The sequence below is a fragment of the Sus scrofa genome, chromosome 10 (genome assembly GCF_054392235.1).
Source record: "Sus scrofa isolate SSC_HxYL_T2T_F1_AM1 chromosome 10, Sscrofa_HxYL_maternal_Yorkshire_Landrace_v2.0, whole genome shotgun sequence".
NCBI classification, from domain to species: Eukaryota; Metazoa; Chordata; class Mammalia; order Artiodactyla; family Suidae; genus Sus; species Sus scrofa.
The window spans coordinates 15,770,387-15,790,950 of NC_139392.1; the positions used below are offsets into that span (position 1 = coordinate 15,770,387).

Genomic DNA, 20,564 nt, shown 5'->3' on the forward strand with positions numbered 1-20,564 from the left:
TAGCAAAACGAAGAAAATCAGTGTGACTTAAAAATGGGCAGAGAACCTGCATAGACATTTTTCCAAAGAAGACATGCAAATGGCTACTAGGTACATGAAAAGTTATCAGCATCACTAATTATCAGGGAAATGTAAATGAAAACCACAATAAGGTTCAGTCTCACACCTGTTAGAATTATGAGCATCAAAGAAATAAAAGATAACAAGTGTTGGTTCAGATATAGAGAAATGGGAACCCTTGTGCACTTCTAGTGGGAATGTAAATTGTTCAGCTACTATGGAAAATGTATGGAGGTTCCTGGTTAAATAAAAAATAGACCTACTATACAACAGAGCAACTCCACTTCTGAGCATCTATCCTAAGGAAACAAATCACCCTCTCAAAAAGCTGTCACAGCATTATTTACAATAGCTAAGACATCTGTCCAACTGATGAATAGATAAAGAAAATGTAGTTCATATATAGAGTGGACTATCATTCAGCCATAAAAAAGGAAATCCTGCATTTCTACAGCATGGCTGGACTTTGATGGCATTATGCTAAATAAGTCAGAGAAACACAAATGCTGTATTACCTCAGTTATATATAAGTCTAACAAAAACAAGAACTCATAGAAACAGAGAACAGATTGGGGGTTGCCAGAGGTGGGTGCTGGGTGGTGCAGGTGACTGGTGAAGGTAGTCCAAGGTGCAAACTTCCAGTTAATTAGATAAATAATTTCTGGGGATAGAATGTATAACATGATGACTCTGTTGTATATTTCAACAATGCCAAGAGAGTAGACCTTAAAAGATCTCATCACAAGAAAAAAAAATAACTATGTAAGATAATGGATAGTAACTAAACTTACTTTGTAGTCATTTTGCAATATATACATATATCAAATCATTATGTCGAACATCTTAAAAATAATACAATGTTATATGTTAATGTATCAATAAAACTAGGAAGCTACAAATGGGTCACAAATTTAACTCATAGCCTTGTGGATGAGAAAGTTTATGATTAGCTTTACAATTCACAGTGTTAACATAAATACAATCAATTTCACCCAAGTACAATTTTTTTGATACTTAGAATAGCATTTCTCTCAAGTATCCTCCTAGAAAGGATCATGGTTATAATGAGTAATGTCTTAAGCCACATTCTCATGGAAACCATAAAGACCATAAGGGTGATTTTTAAGAATAAATCCTCCATTTATGCTGACCATCATATCAAAGAAGCATAATGCAGCAAGGCCATGTTCCTCATAGGGAAGAATGCTTATGTTTTTGATCTTTCAAGTTCCAATATTTCACGTGTAATATAGCAATTGATGAATTACCCTTCACTCTTTTCATTTGATTTTAATGTTTTGAGTTCAGAGTTTTTTAATCAGTAGGCCAGTTTTAGTCTTAATAGGTTTCTACATGTGAAAAAAATTAAAAATACTTTTGCCCAAATAATAGAAGCATTTAAAATATTCTTTTCAGACATCTGCAATATAAATGGAATGAAAAACAAAAGTTGTGCTATGTCTCTCAAGGAGATGCCAGCTTTACTTATGGCTACGAGTACTTGGGCTGTACCCCAAGACTGGTTATTACACCTCTCACTGACAGATGCTGGCTCACTCTCACTGGAGCACTACAGTTGAATCTAGGAGGCTGCCCTGCTGGTCCAGCTGGTACAGGAAAAACTGAGAGTGTCAAAGACCTAGCAAAAGTAAGTGGTTTCTTTCCTTTCTTTTTTTCTTCTTCTTTTTTGCTCTTTTAGGGCCACATGTGTGGCATGTGGAAGTTCCCGGACTAGGACTCGAATCTGAGATGCAGCTGCTGGGCTCCACCACAGCCACAGCAACACAGGATCTGGCCCGTGTCTGCGCCACAGCTCACAGCAGCGCCGGATCCTTAACCCACTGAGTGAGGCCAGGGATTGCACCTGTGTCCTCATGGATACTAGGCGAGTTCGTTTCCGCTGAGCCATGACGGGGACTCCCCAAAATAAGTGGTTTCTATATCTAGAATGAAAACATCTTCCTTCTTTTATTTTTAAGTTGACACCACTCCTGTTGTTAAGATGTTTAAAACAACGCATTCATTAATTTATACAAATCATCAATTACTTTTGAATGCTTATTGTGTGCTGGGACTTGGAATCTCTGTAAGTCAGCATACACTTTGTGTTTACTCCGAATATCACTGTAGTAACTAACTGGCATGTGAATGGTAGTTTTGTCCCCTTGCCCTTTCCTACAGGCGTGATTCATTTATTTCAAGCCCTATACGCAGACTTTTGCCTAGTCTTTGTGACTAATAGCAGTGTGTGTGTGTGTATGTATATGTGTGTGAGAGAGAAGCAACCGATTAAAGCAAAGTATATAGCTTTTAGCATCACTGAAGTGTTTTTTCTTAGTTTATTTGTTGATGTATTTAAAAATATGACCTTAACATCCCCAGTATTAATCAAATAAACTATAAAAGTATATGTGCATTTATACTGTATTGAGTTCTGTGATTTTCTAAATTTGGTATGTGATTCACCTTTATATTGCAAAAGTTGTCTTAAAAGAATAAAGACTTTTTTTTTACTCTGGAAGTTTTAACATTAGCATTTTGCGTCATAATTCAAGAAATATATTAAAATATTATTTTTGTTTCCCAGTCCTTAGGCAAACATTGTGTAGTCTTCAACTGTTTTGAAGATTTGGATTATAAGGTAATGTTTGTTTATTTATACTCAGGAAAAAATATTGTATGCATAAAAGAAACAATTCATTGTTAAAACAATAAAAATACTTATCTTAGACATTAAGTATTAATAGAACTATAAATGCTATTCTTTTAAACTAACTTAGAATGTTCTTAGAGAAACTTAGAATGTAATTGAAACATAAAATATTACATAGTTTGCTTTCATTCAACTGAACTAGTTTTTAAAATTTTTTAATAGGTGAAGTGAGTATTTAAAAATTTTTATTACAGTTAATTTACAATGTTCTGCCAATTTCTGCTGTAATGCAAAGTGACCCAGTTTTATATATATGTACATATATATATACATACATATATATATGTACATATATATATATGTATACACCCTTTTTCTCATATTATCTTCCGTCATGTGAACTACTTTTTATTTATTTTTTTGTTTTTTTTGTCTTTTTGCCTTTTCTAGGGCCACTCCCACAGCATATGGAGGTTCCCAGGCTAGGGGTCTAATCGGAGCTTTAGCCACCGGCCTACGCCAGAGCCACAGCAACACGGGATCTGAGCTGCGTCTGCGACCTACACCACAGCTCACAGCAACGCTGGATCCTTAACCCACTGAGCAAGGCCAGGGATCGAACCCACAACCTCGTGGTTCCTAGTTGGATTCGTTAACCACTGTGCCACAACGGGAACTCCGTGAACTACTTTTTAAGACAGAGATTTTCAACAATGGAATCTTTCCAAACAAAGTTGATATGGAACATGAATATATAAAAACTTAAGAGTAGTGCTTCACTAATATAAATTTATGAATTCTAAACCTATAACATTTCTTTATTGAAAAGGTAATAATTAAGAACAATGAGGCTATTATGATTTACATAAAAATTTAAGTCAGTTTGTATAGGTGATTACAATTTTAATGTCAGCCTTGTTTGGGTTACACATTATCTAAGACAAATCTCATAACATTCTAATATATTTATTCAAATTTCATGTACCGCTGTGCCTGTCACAGACTTACTTAGTTTCAAAACATTTTATTTTGCAAGTTTAGCCCAAAACTCATAACATTTTATTGATGTTATTTTATTTGTAGTTCAAAGCACATCAATTGCCTCTAGGATCCTGCATTTCCAATGTGTAGTCACCTGTCACCTTAAAAAGATCAGTAAACATATAGGCTGGTTGAATTATAATTCTTAAAAACACTTACAGTTCTTAAAAACACCAGATAGCCTCTATATACTCCCTGTAAATTACCTTCCTGTAGGGCCCAGCAAGAGGGGGCTATGGGAAGGTGAATGGGCCTTTTACCTGCTAAGCAGAGTTTAAGGAGGAACCAAAACATTTAGTAATCAAGGTAAACTTTTTTTTTTTTTTTGGTCTTTTGTCTTTTTTTAGGGCCGCACCTGCGGCATATGGAGGTTCCCAGGCTAAGGGTCTAATCAGAGCTGTTACTGCTGGCCTACGCCAAAGCCACAGTATCCTGGGATCCAAGCTGCGTCTGTGACCTACACCATAACTCACAGCAACATCAGATCCTTAACCCACTGAGTGAGGCCAGGGATCAAACCCGCAACCTCATGGTTCTTAGTTGGATTCATTTCTGCTGTGCCATGACAGGAACTCCAAGATAAACAGTATTTTAATGCATTGTTTGTTTTTGTTTTTTTTAAGAATCAAAATAAATGTCAAAAAAAACCCCACAACTCCATGATGAAATAGCAAAATTTTAAATAAAGACAAGATCTGATTCCTGCACTCAGTGGGAGGAAGCAACTTTTGTATGCTTGTGGGGCCAGAGGGGCTCCTGCCTGGCCCCCTTCTCTCCCGTCTCCATAGCACCTAACAAGCCCCTCTTGACCATTCTTTGATCGGTATTTAGTCCTCAGATGCTTTGTTTGGCCTGTGTGTTTCAGCTGATGACGTTGACAAATCAACAGCTTTCAGTCCAGATTCAGTCTCTCCCAGGATGCCGAGGATCTGGCCACCTTGGGGCCGGCACCGTTGTAAATGGGAGAAGCTGAGTAGAAGCTATGTGCTTTAGTTGGTCCCACTGCAGCCACATCCAGAATCCACTTCTCCTCTTAAATAAGCTCAGTAATCTGCATTATTACCAGGAACCCACCACTAACCCTTGAGTCTTGGCCTGACCTAGAAAGAGGAGCTTGTTCCTTCAGATGCTTTCCAGCCACCTGCAAGAAAACTCTTTCTGCTGATGCTTGGCTGCATGAGCACTGCAGCGGCGGCTAGCGTGCAATTGTGTGAACTTAGAGCAAGGCTGCTGCTACCGCAAGTTGAGGCTTTTACAGGAGACAGGCAGGGTCTAAATGAGTGCTGTTTTTCAGCCTTTCAAAAATGCTGGAGGGGAGGGCGTGTGAATGCCATCTGCTTGGTTTGCGTAAAATTGGGAAGAACTTGCTGAAATTAATATCCCAGTAAAATTTTCACCTATGTAATAATTTCAGGTTTTGGTGTTTTGTTTTTTAAGATAATGGGGAAATTTTTCTTTGGACTGGTTGCATCAGGAGCTTGGTGTTGTTTTGACGAATTCAATCGAATTGATGTTGAAGTTCTCTCTGTGATTGCCTCACAGCTCCTAGCAATTAAGGCAGCAAAAGACAGCTATTCTGTCAGGTATTTGTTGAATACATTTATACCTTTGGAACAGAAATTTGATCTATATTTGCTGTTTAATTATTATTAATTTTTTTCTACCATTAGTGGGTTTTTTTTCTTTTGTTGTTTTGTTTTCCTAAGCATACACAAAAAGGAACGGCATTTAACTTGAATGTTTCCTTCACTTGGCAGATAGTGTGAAAATATATGTAGTTAACTTTCATGCCAATTTGGAGGTATGTTTTGCCCAGACTCTTGCCCAAGCTTGGAACAGCCTCTCAGCTACCAGGACAATGATGCAAATGTGTTTAAATTACTTTTCTTTTTGAATTTAAAATCTCTTAGTACCTTTTCACCTTGTGATAGTTCATTTGAAGAAACTAAAGCCTTTTTTTTTCTCTGTAATTCTATATATTTAAAAAAAAAAAAAACTTCTGCAAACCATGTACATGAAGCCCCCTGTTACCTTATTACTCTGAATTAATGTACTTTCATTTCAAAATGTTGTGATAACAATATTTGTATGTTAGGATTACTAATGTTTCCTAATCCAGCAAACATTGTTTTCTCTCTTGGGATAAATTCAGAAAGTTAGGTGATTCACTTGATGGGCCTAAGTGGATTTGTGGGTTGTAGATTTCAATTACAATCTAATATTTCTAAGTCAAGCTCATGGGTACTCACTTCTGGCTTTCCTCTCTACATGATGAGGTCTCGCACGTCTGTGGATATAACTGGGGTCACAGGAGCCCGCACTTGCCCAGTTCTCTACCGCCTCTCAGCTCATGCAAAGCTGTCCTCACTCACTCAGGTCCAGGGACTCCTCAGGTTCTGTCCCAGTTGCTCCTCCTCTGCTGCCTGCCCACCTCCATCGACAGCAGGGGTCAGTGACATCAGACACTAGAGGATTTCTCTCCATTTTCTCCACCACTGGGGCCACCCGACAACATGACACTGTCCACACCAAGGGTTCTGTTTCACAGTGTTCCTCAACTCTTTTCATCAGGGACCAGGAGGTGGGCTGTGTTCCGTGATAAAGTGGGAACCATCTGCTGTGGGCATTCTCTGTTCCACTGTGCCCTCCTGGCAAAGCTTTACGCCTCCTTGGGTTCTTTTCTCTGGGAAAGTCAGCTCCTTCAGGTGGGCACCGTGCTCCTTCAGGCCCCACCAAGCTCTTCCGACATCTTCAGACGTGATCAAATAAATCTGAATCCGAGCAGGGCTCACAATGGGGCGTAAAGAGCCTCTTCTTTTCCCTCTTAGCCTTGGTCTTACCCAGCATGCTCTGTTTGGATTTCATTGTAACACAGCCTTAGGAAGCTTCCCAAACTCCCTTTTGCTCTTTTTTTTTTTAAAGTGATTTTTGTTTTTTCTGTTATAGCTGGTTTATAGTGTTCTGTCAATTTCTACTGTACAGCAAAGTGACCCAGTCACACACACATATATACATTCTTTTTCTCACATTATCCTCCATCATGTTCCATCACAAGTGACTCGATATAGTTCCCGTGCTATACTGCAGGATCTCATTGCTTATCTGTTCCAAATGCAATCGTTTGCATCTACTAACCCCAAACTCCAACATGCCCCCTCCACTCCCTCCCATTCCCCCTTGGCAACTACAAGCATTTTAGTTTTAACATACTTTGGCCTTGAGAAAGCAGGTTTCTTAATGATGAATATTGTAATGTCTTGCAGGTTTGTACTGGAAGGAAAAGAAATCCGTATCAATATGTCCTGCGCAGTATTTGTCACCATGAATCCCGGGTAAATATCATTTATATCTGTGGTAGAAGTAGACACAAGCAAAAATCCTTTTCTTAAATCTCATGCATAGATGGAGTTGGCTGACACCGTATATCTCATATTTGCCCTTCGCCATGCCTCTGAACCCCTCCACTACCACACCATTTATAAGCAGCTACAACTCTGCTTAGTCCATATGGATGCTCCCACATTGAGCTTTTGCCCAAGGGAACTTTCCACTTCATGAATAAATAGCCAGAGAGAAAGGAAAGCATCAGTGGTTTATTACGGAGAGGACAGTCTGGTGGCTTCAGGGATTGGAGGCTGAGCAGCTCAATAGCTAGCTGTTGATGCAGTGCTGTGATGGTCCAGGGAATCAGGGACCTGATGTGAGATAAGTTGTGGGAGGAAGCGCAAGAAGCAAAGAGCGTAAACTAGGAAGCTCTATGAGATGAAACGAATGACAACAACCATCTTCAAAAGTCGTTTTCAGATAAAACTCACATGGAAAGGCAGGAGAACTACCATTTTTTGGGGGGGAGGATATTATGTGGTTCTCATTCGAAAAACCGGAAAATGGTGTTTTTTGATTCTTTGTGTTTCTTATCCTCTTAAGATACAAAGGTCGACTAGAACTCCCAGATAACTTAAAATCTCTTTTTCGCCCGGTGGCAATGATGGCTCCGCACTATCAGATGATTGCTGAAGTGATGCTCTTTTCTGTTGGGTTCAAATCTGCAAAATTACTTTCCGGAAAGCTGGTTAACATTTACGAACTAGCTAGCAAACAACTCTCACAACAGGTAACAAACTGCTGTACTCAAATAGTACTGTACTCTACTCAAAAAAGATGATTATATGAAGCTTCTCAGGTTTGGGACCAGGAATGACCTGGGGAAATAATGGAACTAAAATTCCAAAAGCAGATTAAGTCCGTGCACCAACTTTATGTAAGGCGATATTTAAATTAGTCAAAGTTCCAAGCCCGTTTTGAGCTCTGATCTGGAGAGAGCCATCAATTATCTATTTTAAATTATAGGCTACTTTGGCCATACATTGAAGACATCTAGAGCAGTGGCTCTCAAATTTTATTGTGCATCAAAATGATTTGGAGGACTTATTAAAACACAAATTGCTGGACAAACTTTCCAATTGTCGGAAGTGGGGCTTGAGAATTTGCATTTCTAACAAGTTCTCAGATATTCCTGATGGTGCTGATCAAGTGCCCCAGTTTGAAAATTATTGTTCTAGGACATGCCAGCTCAGTGAGTATTTGAGATAACCCCAAATGGTTTGAACAGCTAATAACCACATTATCTCCAAAGTGTTCCTGTTTAGGATATTATTTAAATTCAGCTCTCCATTTCAGACAGAATTTAATTCAGACACTAAGAGTTTTTAACTCCTTTAATACTTGTTAATCTTTCTTTTAAGAAGGAAACTTTTAGGAGCACCAACTGGGGAGAGATGTACAAGCTTCTTTAAAAACAGAATTAACGGTTTCATAAATATATATCATTTGTCTTCATAGCATCAATGACTAGTGATTTAACTATATATACATTTATTTCCAAATTGTTCACTTTCCTTTCAGCACCTTAATAACTTACATATTTTAATATTTGAAAGGATCATTATGATTTTAGCCTGAGGTCTCTGAAGACAATTTTGGTAATGGCTGCAAAGAAGAAACGGGAGTTTAAAAGGTCAGTTGAATTCTGATTTGAGTATTAGATCAAAGTTATACAACACTGGGGAAATAATTGTGAAATTTGAAGTAATGATGACGAGATAAAATAGGAAGTTCCCAGAGTATCACAGTAAAATGTGGAAGAGGTTATTAAGAATATGAAAGAAGAAGGAAAGAATGCACAAAATCCCAGAGTACCTTTCCCCAAAAGATCTTTACAAATTTTGCCTTACTTTACATAAGAAAGACCCCATGTGAAAGAGCAATAACAATGAGAAATGTAAAAGCTGTATTAATATGAGAACTGTGTAGAACCCATATGAAGAAAACATTAAAACACGGCTGAATGACACAAACAAAAGGATAAGTGTTACGATACTTAATATCACAACATCTTAAAGGACTTAGTATTATAAAGATTTAAATACTCTGTTATGAATGAAAGATGTATCTCAGTGGTAATAGTGAAAGGTATTGTTTGTTTTAAGGTAAGCTAATTCTAACGTTCAGATGGAAAAATAAACGATTGAGACTAAGTAGAAAAATACTGAGAAGCAGGAGCAATGAAGGAGAAATATATCCTTAAGTACTAACACATAAGGCTTTAATTATAACATCGTGATACTGGCTTATGAGTAGAAAGGCAACTGGTTAGAATAGAATAGGAAGTCCAGAAATAGGACTACGTCATAAATCGGAAGCCAGAGTAGACTTCTTAATGAATGTAGGTGGGAAAACTAAATAGCATTCTGGGTAAAGATCAAGTCTGAACCACAGTTGCATTATTTACCAGCATAAACTCTAAAAGGATAAAAAAAAAAAGATTTTCAATATAAAAATTTAAGGCAATGTATTTGCAAAAAATACATCCTTTGTATCCTTAGGCTACAGAAGACCTTGAAAACGAAGAATTAAAATCCAGACGCCACAAGAGAAAAGACTTATAATGGTCAAAAAGTACTTTTTGTGAAGTCTGAAAAACAAATGAAAAAACTGTGAAAAAAGAGATTTGAAACTCCTGTTGTCCTTAAATAGCTCATCCTCATAATGTATAAAACTTTCCTAGAAATTTGGGGGAAAATCATAGAAAAATGGACAAAGGACATCATTAACAGACAGTTCTCAGAAAAGAAACATAAAAGTCCTTTAAATACGTGAAAATATGGCCAACCCCACCCATAATGAGAAAAATACACATTAAAATTATGTTTATGTTGCAAAGGGGCATATAAAATATGAAAATTTTTTATACATGAAATATTTTTTAGTAAATATTATAGATTGTTTATGAATTGATACAGTTGCAGTAAAAAGCACAAAATGTTGCATGGAAAGGGAAAATGACAAGAGATAGGCTTTAGCTCTACTGTAATGTTTTATTCGTTAAAAATGAAAATACTGGCATATACTGCAAAATGGCCCATGTAATATTGATGGAATGTAAATAGGTGGATGTTATGAAACATTTTAAAATTTTGTAAAACAAAATAGTACCGTCAGCTCCCTGAGGTCCTCAAGGCCCCAGTCTCTCTTATTAGTCCCTTAGTCACCTTCTTAGAGTCACCTCTCTATTTGAATAATTATTCCAGTGAAAGTGATACTCTTCTTTTTTCAAAGTCCCTGATTGTTCTCTGCAAATCACAGAAAAGACCCATGTGTATCGGAGCTCCTGTTGCCAGTGTCCTCAGTCTGTCTCCTGCCCCTGAGAACAGCTCTTTCCTCTCCGTCGTGAGTGACAGCCACCCTTCCTTGATTCCCCCAAAGCACCACACAAATGATGTGATTATGTGAAGCTGACTACACGATAAAGAGGAACAGGCCATTTTTTTAATTGGAGGAAAACACAGTGAACAATTAAAAAATTAATATTAGTTTTCTATCTTTGGCCCTTCCCTACACCAAAAATTTTATTGTTCTTCTTGCCTCTTTCCTCTTCCCTTCTCCCTTCCTCTCCCTCCATTCCTCCCAGTTCTTCCTAAGCCTAATTTTATCTCATGGGTATGCAAGAATACTTGTAATAAAAGAATTAATGCAAGAAATTTCTCTGGAGTTCCCTTCATGGCTCCGTGGTTAACAAACCGACTAGAATCCATGAGGACGCCAGTTTGATCCTTGGCCACGCTTCGGGTTCAGGATCTGGCATTGCTGTGGCTGTGGTGTAGGCCGGCAGCTGCAGCTCCGATTCAACCCCTAGCCTGGGAACTTCCATATGCCGCGGCTGTGGCCCTAAAAAGGAAAAAAAAAAAAAAGAAAAATTTCTCTCATCTCTTTGTGCATGGTGATTCAAGTCTCCTTTTTTTCTGCCTCCTCATTCTAGATCATATTGATGGAACCTAACTCTAACTCCCACGTGGAGTTTCAAGTTGTTTATATTTTAAAAAGTGATAAAAGGTAGTGGGTTAGTTTTGTAGGCTGCCATAACAAATCGCTACAAGCTTGAGGTAAGAAAACAGTAGAGATGAATTTTCTCCCAGCACCCAAGGCCTGAAATCTGAAATCAAGGTTGTGGGCAGACTCGTTCTCCCTCCAGAGGCTCTCAGGGAGATTCGGTTCCTTTTCCCTTCTGGCTGCTGGTGGTGGCCCTAACCCTAACCTTAGGTGAAGGTCACATCCCTCCCATCTCCACCGCCATCTTCACGTCACCTTCTCAGCCATATGCCTCTGCCTCCTCTCTTATTAGGAACTTGTGACTCCGTTTAGACCTGAATGATTCAGGATAAACTCCTTTCTGTAGTCTCCATTCATTTACATCCTTTGCCATATCAGATACACTCAGAGAGTTCCAGGGATTCGGACGGGACTATATTTGGAGAAGGCATTCTTTTCTATCTAGCACAGTCAGTTTGATCTGTTTTTCCCTTAAAGGAATTTTCTAAATCTCCCCTTTTGTTTAGAAAATAAACCATTTATACAGCTGACCACAGTACTGGACCACAAAGTAAGTCTTAACTAATTCCAAAGAACTCATGTCCTGAAAACAATCAAAATGGGTCTTAAAAGGTTACAGTTAATGACCCTTTTCTTGGATTTTAGTTGATATTAGTCTAGTGTTTTCCTTTTTTATTCTTAAATTGCAACAGATAGATCCCATGGTAATCTCAGATGCCATCCTCAAAATTATTCTTTTGTAGAATTTTAGTGGTGTTATCTTTGTATCTGAAAACAAGGTATTATAAGACTATTATAGTATTTTATATAAGCTCTTCTCTCTCCTTATCTATATCTCATACCCCCAAAAATCAGAGATACTGTCATCCATATTTTTTTTTCATTTTCCTTTAATATAGAGCAAGATCTATCTTAAGAAAAAAAGGGGGGAAAGGTCAAGGTTATTTACTAGAACCCCAGCAGGGAAGTCGGGGACCCTTTCCCCCTCTAGGGTGGTTCCCTTACTTTGACTTCAGGTAGACTCTTGCCCTTTCTACTAAAACACCTTCAGAATAAAAGACTCAGGGATGTAGTCACAGGGGAAGATATAAACAACTGATACCAATTCAATGAATAAGAATAGACTTTGAAGTCAGAAAGACCTCACTGAATCCCAGCTCACCGGCTGTGGCTATGATGCTGAGCATGTTATCCCGGGTATATACTCTTGCTACTTCTTACATTATGAAAAGACAATGAAATGGCAGAGAGTTAAGCAAAATGCCTAGTAAAAAGCACTCAATAAACGTTATCTATTAGCTCTTTGTATTATGGATCAAAGACTTAAAAGTCATTACCGTTCTGATGAAGAATTTCAAATATCAAGTAGACAAGAGTAAAGGAGGGATGCTTTTGCAGGAAAACTTCTTCCTTTCTAGCTCCAAAATCATGTCATACCACGTGTAGTTACCTTTTCCCCCTTTTAATCACATGTTGAATATATTAAAATATGTACTGAGTGTTTAATACATGAAAAATTGTCATTTGTGACAGCAAACTATGTGCTAGCTTAATGTATCAGGCAGCTTTTGTTACAATTAACACAAAAATTTAAGTTGGCTTAAACAGTAGGGGAAATTTACTGCATAGCCTGCAAACCTACTTCTCTGGCCATCCTAGAGATTTTTAATAAATCATTATTTTCATTTGATATTAGCCTGAATTCATTTATGTATTTGCAACTGAAAAACCTTACTGATAACAGTGCCCATCCCTGAACTAGTGACTGGGGAATGGCATTACCCTAAAGGAGCTAAACCAGTGAGGGTCAGTCTCTGGAGCTGGAGGCCTGATTAACCTCAACTAAACCACATAGCTGCTTTGCAGTGATGAAGAGGAGGAAAAGGTATTGGAATAGCCACCCCTAAAAAAGAATGTTAATGGTCTTTAATGTCAACAAAGCAAACTTGCTAACTTGTTCCTTCTTTTCTTCTACCATTAAAGTAACATCAGTGACACGTCTGAAACAGATGAAACTCTGATAATTATCGAAGCTATGAGAGAAGCTAGTTTGCCAAAATTTCTTCCTGAAGATGTCCCACTTTTTGAGAAGATTATTGGAGACATTTTTTATGGAGCAACAGTTCCAAAAGTAAATCAAATTGCCTTGGAGGTAAAATCATCACAAGTGATTTAAATGTGGAACATTAATTAAGATAAGAAATCAGATATGGATTCAAAGCTTTATAGTTCTTCTTGAAATACTCTATGTTTTAAGTAGGGGGATAAAAAATGCTTGTAGACATATTTTCTCCCTGGGAGAAATGAAGCGCTTTCCGTGTACCATGGCCTAATGGAAAGAAGAACAAACTGTGTACTTTTAGGCAAGGAAGGCTGTTACATAATTTGCTCCATAGTCTTTGCCTTAGTCTAGGAAGGATCTCAGTATCTTTTGTTACTGTTATATGTCCCCCTGCCACTCCCTATATATTAGAATGTTACTTTCCAAAAACATGCTTGATTACATCTACAAAGCCACTGCTGGATCAATCTTGCCTTAGTACAAGAGCCAAATTAATTATCTTGGTGCCTAATGCCTTTCACAGTCTGGCCAGACCGGGTTATCTTTCTAGTACTATGGCTTAAAGTCAAGAAACTAGGGAAAAGAGCAGTAAAACAAGTCCAGTGAAATGAAACATATGAAAATAATGAAGAAAAGGGCAGAAATCAATCAAAGGAAGAATAAAAATTATAGAGAAAATAACAAAACCAAAGTTATCCCTTTGACAAGATTGATTGTATGCAGACCTCAAGCAAGAATGATCAATCATTTAAAAAAGAAAGAATAGTATTAGAGGCTCAAAAGTGATGAGAGCATTATGAACAACCTAAGTTAATAAATTTAAAACCGTAGACGTGTTGCATAAGTAATAGGGAATGGGATCACTAAGTATCAAAAAAATTGAAAGATATTCAAAGCCACTTCATCCGACCTCCTAAAAAAAACTCAGACCTAAACGGTTTTATAGTGAGTTTTGATTGGAGATTATATGCTGTAATTTATAATCTTAAGTAAGTATTAATTTAAGTATTAATTTATAATACTTACCTTTTGAAATAACCTTTTTTTTTTTTTTTGGTCTTTTTGCCATTTTCTTGGGCTGCTTCTGTGGCATATGGAGGTTCCCAGGCTAGGGGTCGAATCGGAGCTGTAGCCGCTGGCCTACACCACAGCCACAGCAACGCGGGATCCGAGCCGTGTCTGCAACCTACACCACAGCTCACGGCAACACCAGATCCTTAACCCACTGAGCAAGGCCAGGGATGGAACCTGCAACCTCATGGTTCCTAGGCAGATTCGTTAACCACTGAGCCACGATGGGAGCTCCCTTGAGATAACCTTTATTGAGGTTTCCTACATCACCTAATGAATGGCCTTTTTTTTTATAAGTGCTTTTTGTGTGTCCTAAAATTATAGACATTCTGTACCTATTGAATATAAAGTTATCTACATAACTATTTATATTTTTAGAGCTTTGATATCTCTATTTTTTAATTGATTTATCAGTTTCTGTAAGAGCATCTCAAAATCTTAACTACAGCTGGGGGGGTGAGGTTTGTTTTTTTGCCTTTTAGGGCCACACCCACAGCATATGGAAGTTCCCAGGCCAGGGGTTGAATCTGAGCTGGAGCTGCAGCAATGCTGGATCCTTAACTCATTGTGCCAGGCCAGGAATCAAACCAGAACCTCCACAGAGACAAGCCAGATTGTTAACTCACTCCACCACAATCTTATAAATTTTGCTTGCTATTTAGAATATTCTTAACATTGAAACAATAAAATAACCATTACAAAATTAACCATTACAAAATTGATTAGATGTACACAAAGATGTAAAAAAAGAATAAAAATACTTATCATTGTTCCCCTTTCAAAAAAAAAAAAAAAGGGGAGTTCCCGTCGTGGCGCAGTGGTTAACGAATCCGACTAGGAACCATGAGGTTGCGGGTTCGGTCCCTGCCCTTGCTCAGTGGGTTAAGGATCCGGCGTTGCTGTGAGCTGTGGTGTAGGTTGCAGACGCGGCTCGGATCCCGCGTTGCTGTGGCTCTGGCGTAGGCCGGTGGCTACAGCTCCTATTCAACCCCTAGCCTGGGAACCTCCATATGCCGCGGGAGCGGCCCAAGAAATAGCAACAACAACAACAACAACAAAAGACAAAAAAAAAAAAAGAATTCCGCAAAGATAGAGAATCTCTCACAGTTTCTTTCAATGTAGGATAATTAGACAGTTGTACTATGGTAACAGCTACTTTTCAAATGCATCCTGAAGCATGAGTTCTTAAAATGGGGGAGGATTTGTGAATTTGCTACCTGGAGTCTATAAATTTTGTGTGTATTATATTTTGGTGGGGAAAGTAATTGCTTTCCTTATTCTCAGGTTGGTGAACTAAAAAATTAAAAACTACTGTCTTAAAGTGCTGTATTTGGTACCTAGTTAAGAGAGAGTTTGGAGGATTACATATTAAGGGTTTAATTTGAAATGTAATTTAAATTAATGTATTTATTTTCTTTAAGAAAGTAATATCTGTTGCAACACAGCAACTGGGCTTTCAACAATGGCCAACTCAGAAAGAGAGAATCATACAGTTTCATAATCAGCTTCGGGTAAGTGTAGAAATAGTACATGAGCAATTCTTTGCTCCTGGATTTTAATAGGTATGATCAAGGAGAAAAGTACAATGATAATAAAAGTGATCTATTATAATATTCTTTAAAGTGGTTTGTTAATTGTTTACCTAGACTTTATTATTTGAGCCTTACTTTAACACTCAACAATTAATCTTTTCACCTTCATTCCCTTCAGACATAATTGTAAAAATTCTTACAACTATGTAAAATGCATTCTCTTGCTATAGCTTATTTGAATATCCTATTCTCTGTGAGTAATCTATTTAGGAAAAGCATCAGACTATGCATTTCCATGATTACTAATAACCTTTTGTATGTTTATTCGCCATTTGAGTTTTCTGTGAATTGCCAAATTATATTTTGCAATACCCATTTTTCAATTGGACTTTTGTCTTTTTCTTAGTAAATGTGTAGACTTTTCATTACGCATTTTATGTCACATTTCCATATTCCTTATGTTCATTGCTAGTAAGTTCTCTCATTTTAGAGAGCTTTTTAGAAATATTCATGGTGTTCACTTGTATAGGAGACATTGTTAATGCAGTGTCTTTTTTATGATTTGTGTTTTTGTGTCCTAGTTTTAGAAATCTATTTCATAAAGATATTGTCAGTAATTTTTTCAAAAACTTTTAGATATTTGCATTTCCCGTTTTTAAATTGCCTGGGATTTATTTTTCTTTAAGGGTCAAGTAGGGGTTTATTTTTTCCCTATACAGATAACCAACTTTTCCAAGACTTATTCACTGATGGATTATTTCTGTCATATACCAGATTTTCATATCTAATAGGGTATATTTATTCTATATTTTATTTATCTATATCTCTGTCTTTATAACAACACCACACAGTCTTAATTACCATAGATTTACAAGAGGTCTTTGTATCTGGTGACACCAATTGTTAACAGAGGAAAAATTATCCCTGACTCACTGAGGGTCCCTGACTGGGTCTGAAAATTAAATCAACAAAAGCAGATTAACAGGATAAGAACCTACAAATTTTATTCAATTTTTACATATACATAGAAGTTTTTGCAAGAGAATGAAGATCCAAAGAAATGACCAGAACAGGAAGCTTTTATACCTCTTAGGCAAAGAAACAGTAAATTTGTGAAGAATTGACAAGACAGAGGTGTTTGGGTCAGAGTGGTAGATGAAGTAAATAGGAAAATAAGGGTTAGTTGAACAAGGTTTGTTTATACAGCCTTAGCCTCCAGTTCCCTGTCTCTCTCTGGTGATAAGAATGCCTGCTTTCTTCTTGGTACAAGAATTATATGATCTGTTTTAAGAAAGAAAGATGAGGTAGAGGAGGTCAGAGTGCTTTTCATACTTCTGCCATTTTAAAGACTTTCTTCAGTTTAATATATCCAATATGGTGCCATATTTTGGGGTGCATCCTGAGCCCCATCATAATCCTCCATTTTTTTTTCAAAATTCTTGGATAATCAGCTCATTGACTCGCACTAAAAATATCCTGTTTGGATTTTGATTGGCGTAGAATGGAATTGATAATTATGTGAGGGCTTTTTATGATATGGTATCTTTTCCTTCATGCATATATTTGTCAAGATTTTACCCAACTTATCAGGTAGCAAGTTAGCCTGCTGGAGTTTCATAGTGGCAGGAAGCGTTCGACTCTTGAATCAGCAAAGGCAGATGATTACCTACATCAATAGCAGTAGTCATTTCTCCCAACTTAATTCCTATAGGGCAGCACAGGGTCAGGTCACACCTACACACATGGTAAAGCTGTTTTACAGAAGATGAATCCCCAAGCTTAGGAATCCTCTAATCTTGTAAGGGAACTACCAGTGAACATTCCCAACCTTTGCTCACAAAAGAATATCTTTTTTATTCTGTACAGCAAATCAATCCATCCTCCATCTTGGTAGGAGATACTATCTTTATCTTCCAAAACGGTTCCCTCTACAAACATCCTTGAAAAGATGGTCCTAACAAAGCTTTCCATGCCCCGCAGAGAGACATGTAGAGACGTCAGAGAGCTATAAGGAATTGTCTGCTCTCAACACCCATCTCTCATTTATACACTCTCTTGGCTTCTGGTGAATTTCCCCATGAGTGTGCCACTCTGTTGACCACTCTCATTAATCTGACAGGAGCTAGAACCAAACCCATTCATTTGATCTCATATAGCGTTTAATTAAGGCTTGTATTGACAGTACTGTAAGCAGTAGTATAAAGCCAACTTAAAGAATTAACCATGCTCATCCGAGGATCTGGGTCCAAACAGCTGAGCAAATGCCCTAGGCCATCAAATCTACCTTAGAAAGCCAGGTGGGATTCTCTTTAAGTTTCTGTATTGACAGTTCCTCTTGGTCTGAAGCATTAATCCATATCCAGCAAGATTGTCAATTGCAAAGACTTTGTCAGTTCTTCAAGGAGGAAGGGTTTAGTGCAATTCTGTCATCCATAACCACCTTGGCCAGTGAGTTGACACTGATATGAATGCTGTCCAGGAACAGGTGATATTGCCTTAAACACTGGATTTTTAATACTCTTATAACCACCTCTTAGATGCAAAATGCATTGGTTTGGGGGAGGGAAGCAAATCAATGTGTGGCTTCTACCTAAGAAGTACAGTTAGTTTCAAGAGACATAATGGTGTGACTGGAGTTAGCCGATTGGATTGAAGCAGCAACCCCATAGCTTGAAATAGTGTCAGTGTTAATAGGCACCACCCATAGCACAAGTAGAGGGGATCAAAGAGCTGATGTAGGATATGCCAGGTATATTTGGTTGTCATTCACACCCTGTGCAATGGGGCTTCTTTCACTGAGATAACTGTGTTATCTTTTGGCAGGAGCCACAAGTTTGCAATGCAGTAGTAGCATCTGCATCAGAAACACACAAACCTTAAGGGAATTCCCATCGTAGATCAGTGGTTAACAAATCCGCCTATCATCCATGAGGATGCAAGTTTGATCCCTGGCCTTGCTCAGTGGGTTCAGGATCCGGCATTGCCATGAGCTGTGGTGTAGGTTGCAGATGCAGCTCGGATCCCGTGTTGCTGTGCCTCTGGTGTAGGTTCCTAGCCTGGGAACCTCCATATGCATTCCTCCACCCAAAAAAAAGAAGAAAAAACAAGCAAATAAACACATAATCCTTTCCTTTGTGCAGTCTGTAACGACGACGAACATGTCGCCATATCCCATGTGATGTTGTATCTAGAAAGCACCCATGGCAGTCCGGGAAGGGAAGTCTTGATCAGCAGCTTGAATCTGGGTGATCTCATCAAAGAACAGGTCCTCACCATGGGCCCATGAGTGACTTAGATGGTTTGATCAGCAGCCACCTTTGTTTCCACAGTTCACAGCTTCACACGGGGTTATCTTTAATCTTCTATTCTGTAGTTTTCCAAGTGGCACACCAAATAGCTAGGCTGTTATAGCAGAGCCCAAGGTTCAGCGTTCTTCCCAGCGAGAGGAATAAACAGCCCTTCTCTCGGTTCTTAGTAGCGGACTCTGAGGCTGAACACCAAGAACTTTCAGGTTTCAGCTCAGCTGAACCACCTATAAACCAGACCCAGACATTTTTGGGCATCTTTGTGAATCAAGGGCTTTGTGAATTAAGGCATCAGCTTTGCTTTAGGAGGTTAAGTAAGGGGATAAAATTGCTTTCAGAGGGATAGCTGCCACTCTTTTATGTAAAACCATGATGGCTTGGGGCCAGGCTGGCTGCATTCCTGAATATACAATTTCCACTTGACAAGCAAGGCTTTTTGGACCCTTCTCACCTTGCCAGTTATAGAATGGCACTGTCAGACCAGAGAATCACAAAGCTTCCATGAGGGTACAGAGGTTGGAATGGAAATGAAAAGATACTTTAATATTTGTATTTTAATGTATTGGTGTGATACATTATTAAAAAAACACTAATTTTTTCAGTGTTCTTGCAGAAGTCCAGAAGCGATGGTGAGGGGCCCATTTTAATGCCTTTCAGACCTTTAGCGTTTAGCATAGGCTCTTAGTCTATTCGAGCTGGTCTCACAAAATACAATAGAGTGGGTGGCTTAAACAACAGATTTTATTTCTCCTGGTACTGGAGACTAGGAAGTTCAAGATCAAAGTGCTGGCAGATTTCGTTCCTGGTAAGAACCCTCTGCCTGTGGCTTGCAAATGGTCAACTTTTCCCTGTGTTCTTACAGAGTAGAGGGAGAGTGGAGAGTAAGCTCTGGCGTCTTCCTCTCCTTATGAGGGCACTAATCCAACTCGGGGCTCCACCCCCATGACCTCGTCTAAACCTACTTACCCACCAAAGGCCCCACCTCCAATACCATTACTTCGGGTGTTAGGGCTTCAACATTTGAATGTTAAGAGGACACGAAAATTCAGTTGATAACACCAAGGTAAGGCAGTTGTGGTTGGGGGAAAAAGAGAAGATGAAATCAAGCAAAAGTCTTCTAAGACATGAGGGGGTGAAAACGGCAAGTATCCTACCTTAGACAACTGGTACCTACCGGTTTTGTTAACAAATATGGGGGGAAAACGTATAGATTAGATTAGATTGACTTTGAGAATCACGTGCGACATCTAGATGGAAATGTTTAGTAGTCCACTAAAATTTTTACTCTGGCACTTCGAACCAAAGACTGGGAAAGATGTAGACATTAAGGAGTCAGATCATAGTTAAAGATATTCAAATCGGTGACATCGGTTAGGGACGATGTAGAAGAGAGAGAGAAGGATGAATTAGGGAAGACTAACCTGGAAAGGACAATCAGAACTGAAAGAGAG

The 20,564-nt window shown here is 38.3% G+C and overlaps 1 protein-coding gene across 1 annotated transcript in view; it reads left to right on the plus strand.

Annotated features, from left to right (window-relative positions):
• The window catches only part of DNAH14 (dynein axonemal heavy chain 14), a 343,434-nt gene that overhangs the window by 164,904 nt on the left and 157,966 nt on the right, over window positions 1-20,564 (plus strand). The window contains exons 29-36 of the mRNA XM_084979196.1: window positions 1,477-1,708; window positions 2,648-2,701; window positions 5,192-5,337; window positions 7,018-7,086; window positions 7,682-7,868; window positions 8,695-8,771; window positions 13,127-13,295; window positions 15,698-15,787. Coding sequence (XP_084835322.1) covers window positions 1,477-1,708; window positions 2,648-2,701; window positions 5,192-5,337; window positions 7,018-7,086; window positions 7,682-7,868; window positions 8,695-8,771; window positions 13,127-13,295; window positions 15,698-15,787 — 1,024 coding nt within the window. The remainder of the gene's footprint in view (window positions 1-1,476; window positions 1,709-2,647; window positions 2,702-5,191; window positions 5,338-7,017; window positions 7,087-7,681; window positions 7,869-8,694; window positions 8,772-13,126; window positions 13,296-15,697; window positions 15,788-20,564) is intronic.